The sequence below is a fragment of the Piliocolobus tephrosceles genome, chromosome 2 (genome assembly GCF_002776525.5).
Source record: "Piliocolobus tephrosceles isolate RC106 chromosome 2, ASM277652v3, whole genome shotgun sequence".
In the NCBI taxonomy this organism is placed as follows: domain Eukaryota; kingdom Metazoa; phylum Chordata; class Mammalia; order Primates; family Cercopithecidae; genus Piliocolobus; species Piliocolobus tephrosceles.
In genome coordinates, this window is record NC_045435.1 from 155683549 (window position 1) to 155700942 (window position 17394).

At 36.8% G+C, this 17394-nt stretch overlaps 1 protein-coding gene across 3 annotated transcripts in view; it reads left to right on the forward strand.

The window, feature by feature from the left end:
* TMEM108 (transmembrane protein 108) overlaps positions 1-17394 on the forward strand; it is a 329329-nt gene that overhangs the window by 166551 nt on the left and 145384 nt on the right. For 2 of the 3 annotated variants that reach the window (XM_023207437.2, XM_023207439.1), the window contains one exon: positions 11944-12029. In XM_023207437.2, the coding sequence (XP_023063205.1) occupies positions 11990-12029 (40 nt within the window). In that variant the 5' untranslated portion in view covers positions 11944-11989. The remainder of the gene's footprint in view (positions 1-11943; positions 12030-17394) is intronic. The other variant, XM_023207438.1, reaches the window with a different exon arrangement.

Sequence of the window (17394 nt, forward strand, 5' to 3'; positions counted from 1 at the left end):
TCTTTTGAGAAATGTCTATTCAGTTTTTTGCTCATTTTTTAATCTGGTTGTTTTCTTACTATTGAGTTGAGTTTTTTATATATTTTATATATCAATCCTTTATCATATGCACAGTTTTCAAATACATTTTCCCATTCCATAGATTGTCTCATAACTCCGTTGATTGTTTCTTTTGCCATGTAAAAGCTTGTTTGTTTAATGTAATCTCATTTGTTTATTTTTGCTTTTGTTGCCTGTGCTTTGGGGTCATATCCAAAAAATCATTGCCCAGACCAATGTCATGGAGATTTTCCCATGTCTTCTTCTAGTAGCAGATTTACATTTTCAGTCTTATATTTATGTCTTTAATCTATTTGGAATTGAGTTTTATATATTGGGTGACATAGGAGTCTAATTTCATTATATCTGCATGTTGATATTCAATTTTCCCAATGCCATTTATTGAAGAGATTGTCCTTTCCCTATTATGTGTTCTTAGCATCTTTGTCAAAAATCAATTGGCCATAAATGCATGGATTTATTTCTGGGCTCTCTGTTCTGTTCCATTGGTCTGTTTTTATGTCAGTACCAAACACTTTTGATTACTGTAGTTTTGTAGTGTATTTTGAAGTCAGGCAGTGTGATGCCTCCATATTTGTTCTTTTTGCTCAAGATTACTTTGGCTATTTGGAGTCTTTGTGGTTCATTACCAATTTCAAGATTGTTTTCTCTCTTTATGTAAAAAAAAAAAAAAAAAAAAAAAAAAGTCATTGGAATTTTAGTTAGTATGGACATTTTAACATTAATTTTTCCAATCTGTGAACATAGGATATCTTTCCATTTATTTATGTCTTCAATTTCTTTTATTAATAGTTTGTAGTTTTCAGTGTACAGGTCTTCCATCTTCTTGGTTAAATTTATTTCTAAGTATTTTTTTGTAACTATTGCAAATGGGATTGTTTTATTGCTCTCTTTAGATAGTTTGTTGTTAGTATATAGACATGCAACTAATTCTGTGTGTTTGTTTCTTGTATTCTGCAACTTTACTGGATTTGTCAGTTTTAACAGTGTTTTGGTGGATTCTTTAACATTTTCTATATATAATATGTCATCTGCAGACAGAGACTTTTAATTTTTTTCTTTCCAGTTTGCATGCCTTTTATTTCTTTCTCTTGCCTAACTGCTCTGGCTAGGACTTCTACTACTATTTTGAATAAAAGTGACAGTAATGGCTTCTTTGTCTTGTTCCTGATCTTAAAGAAAAAGCTTTCAATTTTACATTGTTGCATATGTTAGCTGTGGGTTTGTCATATATGGCCTTTGTTGCATTGAGTTACTTTTATTGTGTACTTAATTTATTGAGAGGTTTTTTTTTGTTATCATGTTAGGATGTTGAATTTTTTCAAAGGCTTTGACTTTTGAAATGCTAATACGATTTTTGTTCTTCATTCTTTAATTAGTAGACTTGTGTAGGTTGAAGAATCCTTGCATCTCTGGGATAAATTTCACTAATCTTGGTGAATAATCCTTTTGATGTGCTGTTGAACTTGGTTTGCAAGCATTTTGTTGAGGATTTTTGTGTCCTATATTCATCAGGGATACTGACCTATAATTTTCTTTTCCTGTAGTATCCCTGTCTAGCTTGGGTATCAAGATAAGGCTAGCCTTCTAAAAATGAGTTTGTAATTATTCCTTCTTCTTTTTCTTTTTCTTTTTTTTTCCTGAAGAGTTTGAAAAGGATTGGTATTAGTTCTTCTTTAAATGTTTGGTAGAGTTAAGCAGTTAAGTCATCAGGCCCTGGGCTTTTCTCTAATGGGAGACTTTTAATTACTGATTCAATTTCCTTACTTGTTACTAGTCTGTTCAGAATTTCTATTTCTTCATGATTCGCTCTTAGTAGGTTGTATGTCTCTAGAAGTTTATTCATTTTTTCTAGATTATTCAATTTGTTGGCATATAATTGTCCATGGTAGTCTGTTATGATCCTTTGTATTTCCGCAGTATTCATTGTAATGTCTTTTCTTTCATGTCAAACTTTGAGTATTCTCTTTTTTTCTTAGGTCTAGCTAAAAGTTTATTGATTACCACCTCTCAGTTTCACTGATCTTTTCTGTTGTTTATATTGTCTCTCTGTCATTTCTTTGCGCTTTGGCCTTTATTATTTCCTTCCTTCTAACTTTAGGCTTTGTTTGTTCTTTTGTTTCTATTTTGTTGATGTATGATGTTAGTTTGTTTATTTGAAATTTGCTTTTTTGATGTAGGCTTTTATTGCTGTAAATTTTCCTTTTAGAACTGCTTTTGTTTTGCATCTTTAAGCTTTGGTGTATTATGTGCTCGTTTTCATTTGTCTCAAGATAATTTTTATTCTTCCCTTTAATTCATTGTTTGGTTGCTCAGGGGCATGTTGTTTAATTTCTAGTGTCTGTGAATTTTCTGAAATTCCTCCTGTTATTGACTTTTAGTATTATACCATTGTGGTTGGAAAATACATTTCATATGATTTAGATCTCCTTAAACTTAAGACTTGTGTTATGTATAGTCTGTCCTGGAAAATGTTTTATGTGTGCTCGAGAAGAATGTGTATTCTGCTGCTCTTAGGTGGAATATTCTACATATGTCTGTCCCATTTGCTCTAAAATGTAGTTTAAGTCAATATTTCTTTCTTAGTCTTCTGTCTGGATAATCTGTCCGTTATTGAAAGTGGAGCCTTGAAGTCCCCTGCTATTATTAAGAGTCTATCTATCCTTTCAGATCTATTAATATTTTTTATATATGTAGGTGCTCCAATGTTGGATGCATATGTATTTATAGTTGTTATATACTCTTGATGAATTGAAGCTTTCATCCTTATATAATGATGTTTTTTGTTTTTTTGTGTGTGTGTGTTTTTTTTTTTACTGTGTTTGACTAAAAGTCTTTTTCATCCGATAAAAATACAGTTACCCTGCTTTCTTTTTATTTCTGCTTGCATGGATTATTTTTCCATCCCTTCACTTTCATTTTGTATGTGTCCTTAAAGGTGAATGAGTCTCTTGTAGGCAGTATATAGTTGAGTCTTTTTTTTTTTTTTAATTACTCATTCAGTCATTTTTTTTAAGAGATGAAGTCTCACTGTGTTGACAAGGCTGGAGTGCAGCAGCGTGATCATAGCTCATTGTGGTCTCAGACTCCTGGGCTCAAGTGATCCTCCTGCCTCAGCCTCCTGACTAGCTAGGACTATAGGCGTACACCACCATGCCCGGCTTATGTTTCTTGATTTGATAATGTAATCCATTTATAATCAAGGTAATTATCGATAAGTAAGGACTTTTTAGAAGGAAAGAAGTTTATTCATTTCTTCTAGGTTATTCCACTTTTGAATTAAAAAATTAGTCAAATAAATACATTTGAATAAATTTGTTTATTTCCCTTTACTCTCATACTACTCAACACTTCTGACACCAAATGTGTGTCACCAAATTCTTTTTTTTTTTTTTTTTTACTTGTTTTTACTTTTGTGGGTATACTATAGTGTTTTGCTTTGTGATTACCATGAGGCTTACATAAAGCAACTTATAAAAGCCTTTTTTCAAGCTGATAACAACTTAACTTTGAATGCAAAACAAACCTGTGCAATTTTACTCCACTTCTCTATATTTTATATTTTTGATGTTACAGTTTATATCTTTTATATTGTGTATCCTTTAACAAATTACCATAGCTCTTATTATTTTAATAGTTTCATATTTTAACCTCCATACTAAAGATAAAGGTGATTTACATGCCACCATTATAGTATTAGAGTATTCTGAATTTGACTATCCACTTATTTTTACTAGTAAGTTTTATGCTTTCATATGTTTTCTTGTATTAATTAGTGTTCTGTTCTTTTAGCTCAGAGAACTCCCTTTAGCACTTCTTGTAAGACACGCCTGGTGGTGATGAACTCTTTCAGCTTTTGTTTGCCTGGAAAAGTCTTTATGTCTTCTTTATTTCAGAAAGACAGCTTTGCTGGTTTCAGGGGTTTTTTTGGCAATTTTTTTTTCCTTCAGCACTTTGAATATATCATCCCACTCTCTCTTCACCTAGAAGGTTTCTGCTGAGAAACTGCAGCCTTAGGAACTCCCATTTTATGTTATTTGCTTCTTTTCTCTTGCTGCTTTCAGGACCCCCTCTTTGTCTTTCATTTTTAACAGTTCAATTATAATATATCATCTGTGTTGTTTCAATTGAATCTTATTGGAGGCCTTTGACCTTCCTGTACCTGGATATTTATATCTTTTCCCGATTTGAAAACTTTTCTATTATTTATTTTTAAACTTTTGTTCCTTTGTCTTTTTCTTAAACCTCCTATAATTCCTTTTTATTATTTTTTTCTCCTCTGACCACATATTTTCAAATAACTTGTCTTCAGGTTCACAAATTTTTCTTCTGCTTGACCATTTCTGTTGTCGATGCCTTCTATTGCATTTTTCATTTCATTCATTGTATCATATTTTTCATCTACAGAATTGTTTACTTTGTTTTCTTGTTTTTAAATAATTTCAATTTCTATTACATTTCTCATTTTGGTCATTTTTTTTTATTTTTTATTTTTGCATTATACTTTAAGTTCTAGGGTACATGTGCACAACGTGCAGGTTTGTTACATATGTATACATGTGCCATGTTGGTGCACTGTACCCATTAACTCGTCATTTACATTAGGTATATCTCCTAATGCTATCCCTCCCCCCCGTCACACCCCACGACAGGCCCTGGTATGTGATGTTCCCCTTCCTGTGTCCAAATGTTTTCATTGTTCAATTCCCACCTATGAGTGAGAACATGCAGTGTTTGCTTTTCTGTTCTTGAGATAGTTTGCTGAGAATGATGGTTTCCAGCTGCATCCATGTCCCTACAAAGGACAATAACTCATCTTTTTTTGTGGCTGCATAGTATTCCATGGTGTATATGTGCCACATTTTCTTAATCCAGTCTGTTATTGATGGGCATTTGGGTTGGTTCCAAGTCTTTGCTATTGTGAATAGTGCCACAATAAACATATATGTGCATGTGTCTTTATAGAAGCATGATTTATAATCCTTTGGGTATATATCCAGTGATGGGATGGCTGGTCAAATGGTATTTCTAGTTCTAGATCTTTGAGGAATTGCCACACTGCCTTCCACAATGGTTGAACTAGTTTACAGTCCCACCAACAGTGTAAAAGTGTTCCTATTTCCCCACATCCTCTCCAGCACCTGTTGTTTCCTAACTTTTTAATGATCACCATTCTAACTGATGTGAGATGGTATCTCATTGTGGTTCTGATTTGCATTTCTCTGATGGCCAGTGATGATGAGCACTTTTTCATGTGTCTGTTGGCTACATAAATGTCTTCTTTTGAGAAGTGTCTATTCATATCCTTTGCCCACTTTTTGATGGGGTTGTTTTTTTCTTGTAAATTTGTTTGAGTTCTTTGTAGGTTCTGGATATATTATTCTCCTGATTTCGTTGAATTGTTTCTCTGCAGTTAGCTTCCTTCATACAATTATTTGTACTTTTTTTTCTCACTCTGTCACCCAGGCTAGAGCATGATTATGGCTCACTACAGCTTCAACTTCCCAGACTCAAGCAATCCTTCTACCTCAGCCTCTCAAGTAGCTGAGACCATAGGCATATATCACCATGCCCAGCTAATTTTTAAATTTTTTTTTTTTGTAGAAATAGGTTCTTGCCTTGTTGCCCAGGCTGGTTATACAATTATTTAAATCTTTATTAGGCAGTTTATAAGTCTCCATTTCTTTGGGGTTGGTCACTGTTGCTTAATTTTGTTCTTTGGTGGTGTCATGTTTCTTTGATTGTTCTTCATCCTCGTTGCCATGTGTCACTGTCTGTGCATTTGAAGAAGTAGGGACTTATTTCAGTATTTGCAGACTTGCTTTGTTTGGGAAAGCCCTTTACCAGTCAACCTGTCCAGAGATTCTGAAAAGGTCATCTGGTATGGTCCATGAGCAGGTGTGCAGTTAGAGTCCTCAGGCAGCCTGGCTTCATGTCTGGGTCAGCAGGTGGTCAGCCTGGTGCCTGAGTATATGGAATTGAACCTGGAGCCTAAAACTACTGTAGTAGGCCTGTTATTGGGTCTGTAGGCATGGGCCTGGAGCATGGGTTACAAGGGTGGGTTGTTTTTCCTTTATGCAATCCTTTTAGATGTAACTCTATACTTTCTTAGGATTTCATCCCCCAAATTAGTTATCATCTTCCTGAATTATTCCCTGAGGGACCAGACAGATGTGATTAATATTTTCTACTATATGGTTAAAAGAGGCTTTTGATGGAATCTAATTGTGGTTTGCCATCTATCCAAAGCAGCACAATTGACCCAAGAGACTCAGCTGAGAAACCATCATTAGAATAGTAAGTTAGTTCAGTTAGGTCACAAAATGAATGTCAGTCATTTTTATGTAGAGGCAATTAGGAAATATAATGGAAACAGAAATTCTATCACTGTGAAAAAATAAATATAAAATGTCTAAAAGCTATAAAACTTGACAGGACTGTAGAACTTAAATGAAAGAAAAACACTGAAACTCTAAAAGAAGACCTAATAAAGATTAATTTTTAATAAATAGCCAAATGGTGCTTCTAGTTGGGATAACCCTGTGTAACACAGTTGATCCCAAATCTCCCAAATTTATAGACTCAGTTGTTTATGATAACTGAATAAGGTGAACCTGTTTCATGTATTATGGGAAGTCTGTCACTTTTTCAAAAATCTTTAAGAATTTCCAGAGACTACTGAAGGACTTATCCCCTTGATCAATATATTAAACCACAACTGTTTCTCTGTTCTCTTGTTATTGATCATTTATTTATTCATTCATCCATTATTTATTTACTAAGCATTTATTGAATGCTTACCACATTCTAAACGCTCCACATATACCCACTAACCATTGTTGTGGCTCCTAGGGCTGCTGCCTCTGACTGCTCCTGGGTCACCCTTGACTTGGGACATGATCTCTTCTCTTTTATTGCCCCTGTCAAGCAACACTAATACAAGGCTGTTTTGTGTCAGACTTTTACTGAAGTTTTGACAATACTAGTGATGGGTAAGCATTGTGGAGAAGGAATACAGATGAAGCATATTGATATGGTTTGGCTGTGTTCCCACCCAAATCTCGTCTTAAATTGTAGCTCCCATAATTCCCACATGTTGTGGGAGGGGAGACTCAGTGGAAGATAATTGAATCATGGGGGTGGTTTTCCCCATAATCTTCTCATGGTAGTGAGTAAGTGTCATGAGATCCTATGGTTTTATAAGGGGAAATCCCTTTTGCTTGGCTCTTTTCTATCTTGCCTGCTGCCATGTAAGATGTGCTTTTTGCCTTCTACCATGATTGTGACTCCTCTCCAGCCATGTGGAGCTGTGAGTCCATTAAACCTCTTTTTCTTTATAAATTACCCAGTCTTGGGTATGTCTTTATCAGCAGCATGAAAGCAGACTAATACATATATAGTGTATATGTGCATAAAACAAGAAGCGATGAAAAATTAAGTATTAGACATCTTAACATTCATGGGCATCTCCTGTGGAGAATTTCTCACTTTATCCTTCATCCTTAGGTCCCACCTCCTACCATCTTTTGGAGTTGCCTCTTCCTGTCTCAGTATTTCTTGTGTATCATCTCCTCAGCCTCTCTAATTTCTAGACCCTTTAACTCCTTTTTCCTAGCCATAGCCTCTGGAAACTCAAACCTCCTAATTTTTTTTTTTTTTTTTTTTTTTTTTTTGAGACAGAGTTCCACTCTGTCGCCTAGGCTGGAATGCAATGGCACGATCTCGACTCACTGCAGTCTCTGCTTCCTGGGGTCAAGCGATTCTCCTGCCTCAGCCCTGTGAGTAGCTGGGACTATAGGCACCCGCCACCACACCTGGCTAATTTTTTGTATTTTTAGTAGAGATGGGGTTTCACCGTGTTAGCCAGGATGGTCTCAATCTCCTGACCTCAATCTCCTGATTCACCTGCCTCAGCCTCCCAAAGTGCTGAGATAACAGGCGTGAGCCACCACACCCAGCCCCTAATTAATTTTTGTATAATGTAGAGCACTTTAGCTCTCTCTTTCTTTTCCTTCCTCATACAAATCACACTGGTGGTGGGGGACGAATTTGCCTAACCAAAAAAGTCATTGAGCTGTTGTACCCCATGCCCCAAAAAAGAGCACTTCCCAGCCCCAGAAAGGAATTCTTCTGATTTCCAGAGCAATAAGTTTTGGAATAGTTATGTTCTTCCTCACCCCAGCTGGATTTTGATGAGATATCAAATCAGTCTCTCCGAAATTAATAAAGCAAATAGAAGATAATTCTGACTATAATCCCAGTGTACCTTTTCTGGATTTTAATAAAGTGATCTTAAAGTTAATTTTGGAGTGAGATAAAAAAAAACAAGCTCAAATAACAAATATTTTTAAAAAGAGTAATAATAGAGAACTCAATGTACCAGTGGTTTAATTTGAACACTTATTGTTCTAGTTGAAGAATGAGCAAACAGAAAAATGTAAAACTTAATACAAAGTCCAGAAACAGATTGTTGATGAAAAAACCAAACTCCATAAAATATTTGAAGAGATTTCTTCTGAGCCAAATGTGAGGACCATGACCTGCAACAGCCTCTGGAGGTCCTGATAACAGGTGCCCAAGGTGGTTGGGTTACAACCTGGTTTTATAAGTTTTATAAGACATCAGTCAATACATTGAGGTATACATTGTTTTGGTCTAGAAAGGTGGGACAACTCAAAGCAAGGGCTTAAAGATCATAGGTGGATTCAAAGATTTTCTGATTGGCAGTTGGTTGAAGGAGTTATTAATATTATTTGAAGACCTGGAATCAATAGAAAGGAGGGTCTGGGTTAAGCTAATGGGTAGCAGAAACCAAGGTTCTCATTATGCACATAAAATGACTGCCTGTAGAAGTAATATATGGCTGGGCCGGGCACAGTGGCTCAAGCCTGAAATCCCAGCACTTTGGGAGGCTGAGATGGGCGGATCACGAGGTCAGGAGATTGAGACCATCCTGGCTAACATGGTGAAACCCCATCTCTACTAAAAATAATACAAAAAACTAGCTGGGCGAGGTGGCGGGCACCTGTAGTCCCAGCTACTCGGAAGGCTGAGGCAGGAGAATGGCGTAAACCCGGGAGGCGGAGCTTGCAGTGAGCTGAGATCCGGCCACTGCACTCCAGCCTGGGTGACACAGCGAGACTCCGTCTCAAAAAAAAAAAAAAGAAAAGAAAAGAAGGAATATATGGCTAGTGTTTCCTATTCCGACATTTAAAAGGTGCTAGACTCTCAGCTAATCTCTCCAGGATCAGGAAAAGACCTGGAAAGGCAAGGGGATTCTCTACAGTGTATAAATTTTCCTCCACAAGAGATAGCTTTGCAGGACCATTTAAAATATGTCAAAGAAATATGTTTTTGGATAAAATACTTTGATATTTTTCAGGGCCTGCTATCTGTCATGTGATGCTAAAGTAGAGTCAGGTTGGATTTTAGTATCTTGTTACTACACACAATCTGTTTGGTGAGTTCTAAGATCACTGTTTTAATGTTAATGCTGGTCAGTTTTGCCTCAAATCCAAAGGGAAGAAAGTATAATGAGGCATGTCTGACCCCCACTTCCCATCATGGCCTGAGCTAGTTTTACAGGTGTCTTTGGAATTCCCTTGACTGAGAGGAGGGAGCCATTCAGTCAGTTGGGGTGCTTAGAATTTTATTTTTGGTTGATAATATCTAAGAATACAAAAGCATTTAGAATGTAATAAATGAAATAAAAATTACTGGAAGTGTGTTAGTTTGTTTTCACGCTACTAATAAAGACATACCCGAGACTGGGCAATTTAGAAAAGAAAGAGGTTTAATGGACTTACAGTTCCACATGGCTGGGGAGGCCTCACCGTCATGGTGGGAGTCAAGGGAGGAGCAAGTCACATCTTATGTGGATGGCGGCAGGCAGAGAGACAGAGCTTGTACAGGGAATCTCCCATTTTTAAAACCATCAGATCTTGTGAGACTTATTCACCATCACGAGAACAGCATGGGAATGACCCACCCCTATGATCAATTACCTGCCACCAGGTCACTCCCACAATACATGAAAATTCAAGATGAGGTTTGGGTAGGGACATGGCCAAACCATATCAGGAAGAAAATATGGGCAAGTATTTATATAATAGAATAGGAAGGACTAAGGAAGGCCTTTCTAACCATGGTAGAATGTCTGTGAGGTAGGTAGAATTCTTATTAAAAAAACACTTGAAAAGCTAGAATGTTATATAACATTGATGAGCCTTAAAAACATTATGCTGAGGCCAGGCACAGTGGCTCACGCCTGTAATCCCAGCACTTTGGGAGGCTGAGACGGGCAGATCATGAGTTCAGGAGATCAAGACCATCCTGGCCAACATGGTGAAACCCTGTCTCTACTAAAAATATAAAAATTAGCTGGGTGTGGTGGCACGTGCCTGTAATCCCAGTTACTCAGGAGGCTGAGGCATGAGAATCACTTGAACCCAGGAGGTGGAGCTGAGATCGTGCCACTGCACTCCAGCCTGGCAACAGAGTGAGACTCCATCTCAAAAAACACCATAAAATAAAATAAAAACATTATGCTGAGTGGAAGAGCCAGACACATTTGATTCTGTTTATATAAAATGTCCAGAATGGCCAAATCCATACAGACAATAGATTAGTGGTTGCCAAAGGAGGGGAAAATGGGGAGTGACTTATAGCAAACATGGTGATTTCATTTCTGAGTGATGAAAACATTCTGAAATTAGGTAGTGGTGATGGTTGGACAACTTTTGAATATATTCCCAATCACTGAATTGTATACCTTAAAGGCTGAATTTTATATATGAGTTACATCTCAATTAAAAAATTTAAAGATAGGTAGTTCTACTTGGGATGTCATGAGAAAACAAAAAACCTGGCATGCTAGTAGAGAATTGTTAAATAATATACATTTTAAAAATTTTATGTACAAATGGCCAATAAACATAAAAAGCAAATTAAAACATTGAGACCAAATATTTGCCTATTGGCAGAGATGAAATTGTTAATTTCTTTCTTGGGTAGAGTGTACTCTAATGGTTGTTCTAATATGCTGGTATTGGTGAGGAGCAATTTGGTAATATATTTATTTCCAAAAGCCTTAATTTATGTCCTTCCATAGTGCATTTCAATTTCTAGGAATTTATCTTAAAGAAACACAGTTTGCCGTGTAAAATAACATTGTGAAGTAATAGTAACAACACAAAGATATTTCTGCTGCTAGGGAGAAAAATTAAATTAAAAATTAAATATAAAATTAAACAGACCAATAGAAGTGCACATTCAAAAGGCTAAAGAGATACACTCTAAAATGTGGGTGCTAATCACCTCTTATTCATGGGATTATGGATAATATATATTTTCTTGTTTATTTTTATCTGTATTTTCTGTTTACTTTTTCTAAATAGTCCATACCAGACGTATCCTTGAAATCAGAAAATAATAGAAAAATCATTTAAAATAATACAGTTTCAAGTGTGGCAAAGCTTTCCAGCTTGTTTTTTGTTTGTTTTATTTGGGTGTTTGCTTGTTTTGTGAGCGCCTTAGCAGAAATGAGATGAGAAGAGAAATTTTTTGTTTCTCGTGTGATTATAGAGATTCATGAGAGATTCATGAAAAAAGTATTCAATTCTGAACCCAGATTCTCACTAACTGCCCCTATGAGCTTCCTTCAGTGGAGTGTATAGTTTCAGAATTCGACCAGTTGATTAGTTGGTAATTTTATAGTATACACCATTATAAATTAAACTGTTTGTGGTGTATTTATCCCAAGATTTTTTCTCTTCGAAATTGGGTAAGTTAGAATTTACAACCAAGATCCTATTGAGTGGAGTTCTTTCTGATTTTTAAATTATGTTCCTCAGATGTAACAATTTTCTTCTCCCAATTTCCTAGACAGAATCATGAATAAACTGGAGGATAAGCAGGACCAGATGATACCATGAAGAGAAGTTTACAGGCCCTCTATTGCCAGCTGTTAAGTAAGTTGACACTGCATTTCTTCTTTCTTAAAATATACCAATGTTATTATTTTCTGGATGCCCAGAACTTACTTTTTGGATGAAGACCAGGGTTGGATCAGTGAAGAGGACAGTAAAGTTTCACTCTGCTTCATCTAGATGAAGTATCAAGCATTAAGTCATGCTAAGATCTCTGTTTTAATGTTAGTGCTTGTCAGTTTTTCCTGAATTCCAAAGGGAAGTTTTAATATCAGTTATAGTTGTAACTTGGACATCAGTTATAACTTAAACTCCATTATAATAATTCTGAATTGATGTGTTAAGCATAGTTAATTTGGGGATGAGTGTCCAAAAACATTATTGCCTTTGGTTTAGTGTTCTTCCAGGATGACTTGCTGTAGATTCCTCATGAAGAGGAAATGGTGTTTTCTGTATTTTAACACATAGAACTTGTTGCTATACAGCCTTTGGCTTAAAATGTTATGCATAGTTAACATGGTTCTCAAATAACAAGTGGTGAAAATATGACTTCTTGGTTTTATGGTGGAATAAAGAGTGTTCAATTATGACTTTCTGCACATCACTCATGTGTTTTGTGTATACTGCCACAAAGCACCAATTGCCATGTAGTGATTGTACTTTCTTTGGGATTAGAATTGCTACTGAATAAATGTAAAAGCCAAAACCAATTGGTGGGTTTGATGTTCCAGTTAACCCACTTAAGACAGTAGGCATTACCAACTCCAGGTCAAACCAAAGCCAGTGAGTTGGAAAATTGTGAGTTAGTTGTTTATCTTGTTCTTGCTAAGATAAATGAAGTACCTATTTTTCCTAGGCTGAGTGGCTCCTTGTTAACTTTTGTTGAGAGAATAAAAGGAAAAGATATTGAGATGCAAATCACCAGTCAGTCAGCCCTTAGAATTTAGTAATTCAGCTTATGTTGTACCCCCAGTGCAAAGCACTTTATCTACAGACAGCATTCTGGCCGGGTGTTTTAATTGACTCATTTCTTCTGCTGAATTCTAATCCCTAAAACACATATCACGTCGGCCTGTTTCAGCCCGGTGGAAAGTCGCCAAGTGTTATAGGGACTTTCTCATGTTCCTTTTCCATGTGTTCTATGGGACTGTCAGTTTGTTGCTTTTTTAAAAAATGATAAGCTTGTTTGCTAAAGAATAGGCTTTAAAGATGGAATAGAAGCAATGTCATCAAGGAATGATTAACTCTGCCTTGATGGGAGAGTAGACATATGAAGGGTAAATAGGATTTTACATACACACATGCACACATACCCCTCAGAGAAGGGGAGGAAGGCTTTGTAGCCAGAAAAACGGGAAATAAAGAACAACAGAGTGGATTTTGAAACAGCAAAATGTTTGCTTAGTTCACCTATGCCGACTGTATGCCCCAAAGTTTGCATAATATTTTAGGGTTGTATGTTATTTGAAAGGCATCAGTAAATTATCCTGCAGTCCAGAGAGGTAAGACTTATCCTATGATGAGGTCCATCCTCCTATACTGAGCAACTCTGAATGCTGAAGGGTGTTCAAACATCATCTGGCTGGCTGCAGAAAACAACTGTGTCTTAACACCTTGCTGTTTGCAAAGCTTGCTGGGAAATGCAGACAGTCCAGAATATGTAGTTTCCTGCTGGTTAGGAGGTAGACAGTGGCCCTCACTAAACCACCCTGATTACTGACATGTATATACACACAATAGGTCCTATATGTCACTGGTCAGCCAGTTATTAAGTTATGTGTATGTTAACATTGTCCACAAATAAAATGTTTTTAAGACATTTAGTCTGTGTCTAAAATAGACTTGAGAACTAGCATCAACACACAATATGTTATTTTATATAACTCATATATTTTATATAACTCATGATAAAAATATATGAAAATATATTTTTAATTTGGATTAAAAAATCATGATTGAGTATTCTAGTTTTTCATTGTTATATAACAAACTAGTCTAAAACCTTGTGGCTTAAAGCAATAACAGTTATTTATTTCGCTCATGAATCTGTAATTTGAGCAGGACTTAGCAGAACCTACTGCCTCCACTGCAGAGTGTTTGGGACCTAGGCTGGAATGACTCCCAACGGCCGAGGGCTCCCTGAGGCCTTCTCACATGGAAAGTTTGGGCTCCCCCACAACATGGTGGCTTCAGAGTGATCAGACTTCTTATATGGCAGCTACCAGTATGAGACCTGGACAAAGCTTAGAAGACTTATTATGAATTAGCCTTGGAAGTCCCAGAATAATACTCATGCCACATTGTACTATCTGAGGAAGTAAGACCAACAGTAACTCAGGGGAAGAGGAATTAGGCTTCACTTTTCAAAGAAAAGAGGAGTAACAGTTTGTAGCAGTTATCTTTAGTCTATTACAGAGAATATCTATTTGTTTAAAAAAACAAAAACACTTACTAGTGGATATTAGCCAGTTCATAAGTTATTATTAATATAGAAGCTATACCCTACTGAGTGCCTACTGTGTTCACAAGGATTTGCTGACAGTTTACCTAAATCTCCTCAATTATTCCAGAGGAAAATGCTTCAAGATGAAGAAGCGTTACAGACGGATAAGCAAGGACTGGCCCAGGGTGCCCAGTGAGTTCAGTTCACAATCATGTCTCTCTGACCCCTGCATATGTGCCCTTTTCTTCATTCTGCCCTGGTGCCCTACCACACACAGGAAAAACCAGCAGTGTGGTCCCTCTGCTGCCCTTATAGCTAAGATAGGGACAGTTCAAGCCCATAAGCAGTGAAGTTTGCATCTTGCAAGTGATATTAGATGAGTGCTGGGATTTGGATATTTGATCCCTCCAAGTCTAATGTTGACATTTTATCCCATTTTGGAGGTGGGGCTAAATGAGTGGTGTTTGGGTCATGGAGGTGGATCTCTCATTAATAGATTAGTGCCCTCTCCGGGAGAAGGGAAGTGAGTAAGTTCTAGCTCTTTTGTTACCTCGAGAGATGCCCCAAGAACTGGTTGTTTAAAAGAATCTGGCACCTCCCTCTACCTTGCATCCACTCTCTCACCATGTGATCTCTGCACATACTGGCTCCCCTTTACCTTCCACCACCAGTGGAAGCAGCTTAAGGCCCTCATGAGAGGCAGATGCTGGTGCCGTGCTTCTTGTTTAGCCTGCAGAACCGTGAGCCAAATAAACCTCTTTCTTTATGAATTACACAGCCTCAGGTATTTCTTTATAGCAACACTAAACAGACTAAGATAGTAAGACCAAAATAAAAAGATGCTCTTTAGATCACTGAATCATAATTGATAGTCATTGAGGCTTGTATGTGCCCAGTTGGGGCTAAGGGATGCAGTCTTTGGCAGGCAATGTTATTCAGGTTTTAATTGTTTACTTTTGTTACAACTGACTATCTCTGCCTTTGTTTTTATTACCTGAGCTCTACTCCACAATGCAGTACTGAGTGTTTCATCCCACTGGCTTTAGCCCTTTCAGAAGGTTTAACACATTTTATATGATATATTGGAACAGCGGAAAGCTTGAATATGAGGGTGGTGATGAGAGTCTTTATGGTTATAAAAAACCAGATACTCTCATTCATTTTTCTTTCCAAGACCTAAGTAATAAATTAGGTATTAAAGCTCGTGCTAAGAATACCTGGGTTTTTGAGACAGCAGACAGGTTCAAATCCTAGTTTTACCACTTTCTAGGTGACTTACCTTAGGTAAGTTACTTAAGCCTCAGTGAGCTCTAGATGTAAAATGGGATGTGATCACTCACTACCTGAGATGGTATTGAGTGAGATGACATGCCATATAGAAGTCCTACATAAATGCCAGCTTTCTTACTGCCTTCCTGCCTGGAAAACATAAGGACAACCTAACCAGGAGCTCTACTGTAACTAACATTTGTGTGGAACCTTCTGGTTCGCAAAGCATTTTTCCATAATTTGGTCCTCACAACAACCTTATAAGGCAAGTGGGGCATTATTATTGACCCTATTCTACAGAGAAAGGAATTGACATGATCAAGGCTGCTTTTGCCAAGCCACACCACAATTTTTTGAAAAAGTTTTTCATAATGGAAGGTAAAGAGCATCCTCACAACCTCTTAAGACCATGCCACTGCTGAGGAGGGTCTGAATCTGAGTCTTGATTTAGCAGATGTGGTGTTTACTTGGGTACTGTGTACTGGAAAATTGTTGTGCTACTTTGTTAAGAAGACTAAGGCAATTATTATTTTATGAAAATATGATGTTTTTACATATAAATATCTATTCAAATCAGAGTGGTTTAAATACGTAGAATTAAGCAGTGATTATGTTTTGTAACTTCAGTGTTTGCTATGCATCCAGACATTTGAATTTCTTAAATCATGCTCTGTATTGTTACTCTAGTACATCCTGCTCACTCATTCATGCACCCTTTGCGTCTACTGGTCTGTGTCAAATCACTCAAAGTAATTTTTTGTTCAACTTAGAGAACTGTCTGTAGGTCCCTATCTTAGGAAAAGGAGGGGAAGAAGGAAAAAAAAGAACTGCTGGTGTGGATTTGGACCCCTACCCTATAGAATTTAGAAGGAAAATACACCCCCTTTTCTGCCATCTTTACCTGGGGCATGGAGATCATGTCTCAGTCTCAGATTTGAATTATATATATGTATACACACAAACACACACACAAATCCATATTTCCTGTCTGTGGATTTTTCTGGGCCTAATGAGAAGCTACTTGGTAGTTCATTTCCACTTGAAACCTATTTTCTGATGGGATGATCTGCTTCTCATGTGATCTCTGAAACTGAGCAGAACCCTTGAAAACACTTTAAAGTGAGAGAACTCTCTTTGGTGCCTTTTCAGCTCTAACCATTCCTTCTTGCCTACCAGCTACCCAGTGACTATTCTTTCTTCCAGTTACTTCTTAAACTAGAAGTATCCACATAATTATATCTTCTTCAAGAGATTGACATTTCCCTCTCTTTTTCTTCTTCCATGCTTATTTTTGTCCCATATTAGACACAAAGCCCCCAACATGCTACCTTCTCATCTCAGATGTCCTCCTGTGGTCTGTGATCTGAAGTTCTCATGTATTCCATTAAGATGGAAAGCAATTTGACTAAACTAAGTAATACCAAGATGTGCTTACTAGTTAAGGAGAGTTAAGGAACTCCCTCTCCTTAGCTCTCAGACATATTTGTGTTTTAAAGAGATTTGGTATTGTTTTAAACAGCATTGAGTACAGTAGTTTAAAGAGGTAAGCTTCCCAGGATCTGCACATTTGTCTGTATCTCCCAGAGTCATGGGTCAGGAATCTGCATGTTTCCCTTGCTGACTCATTTTTTTTTGTTTATTGTCGTCGTCTTCTTCTTCTTCTTCTTCTTCTTCTTCTTCTTCTTCTTCTTCTTC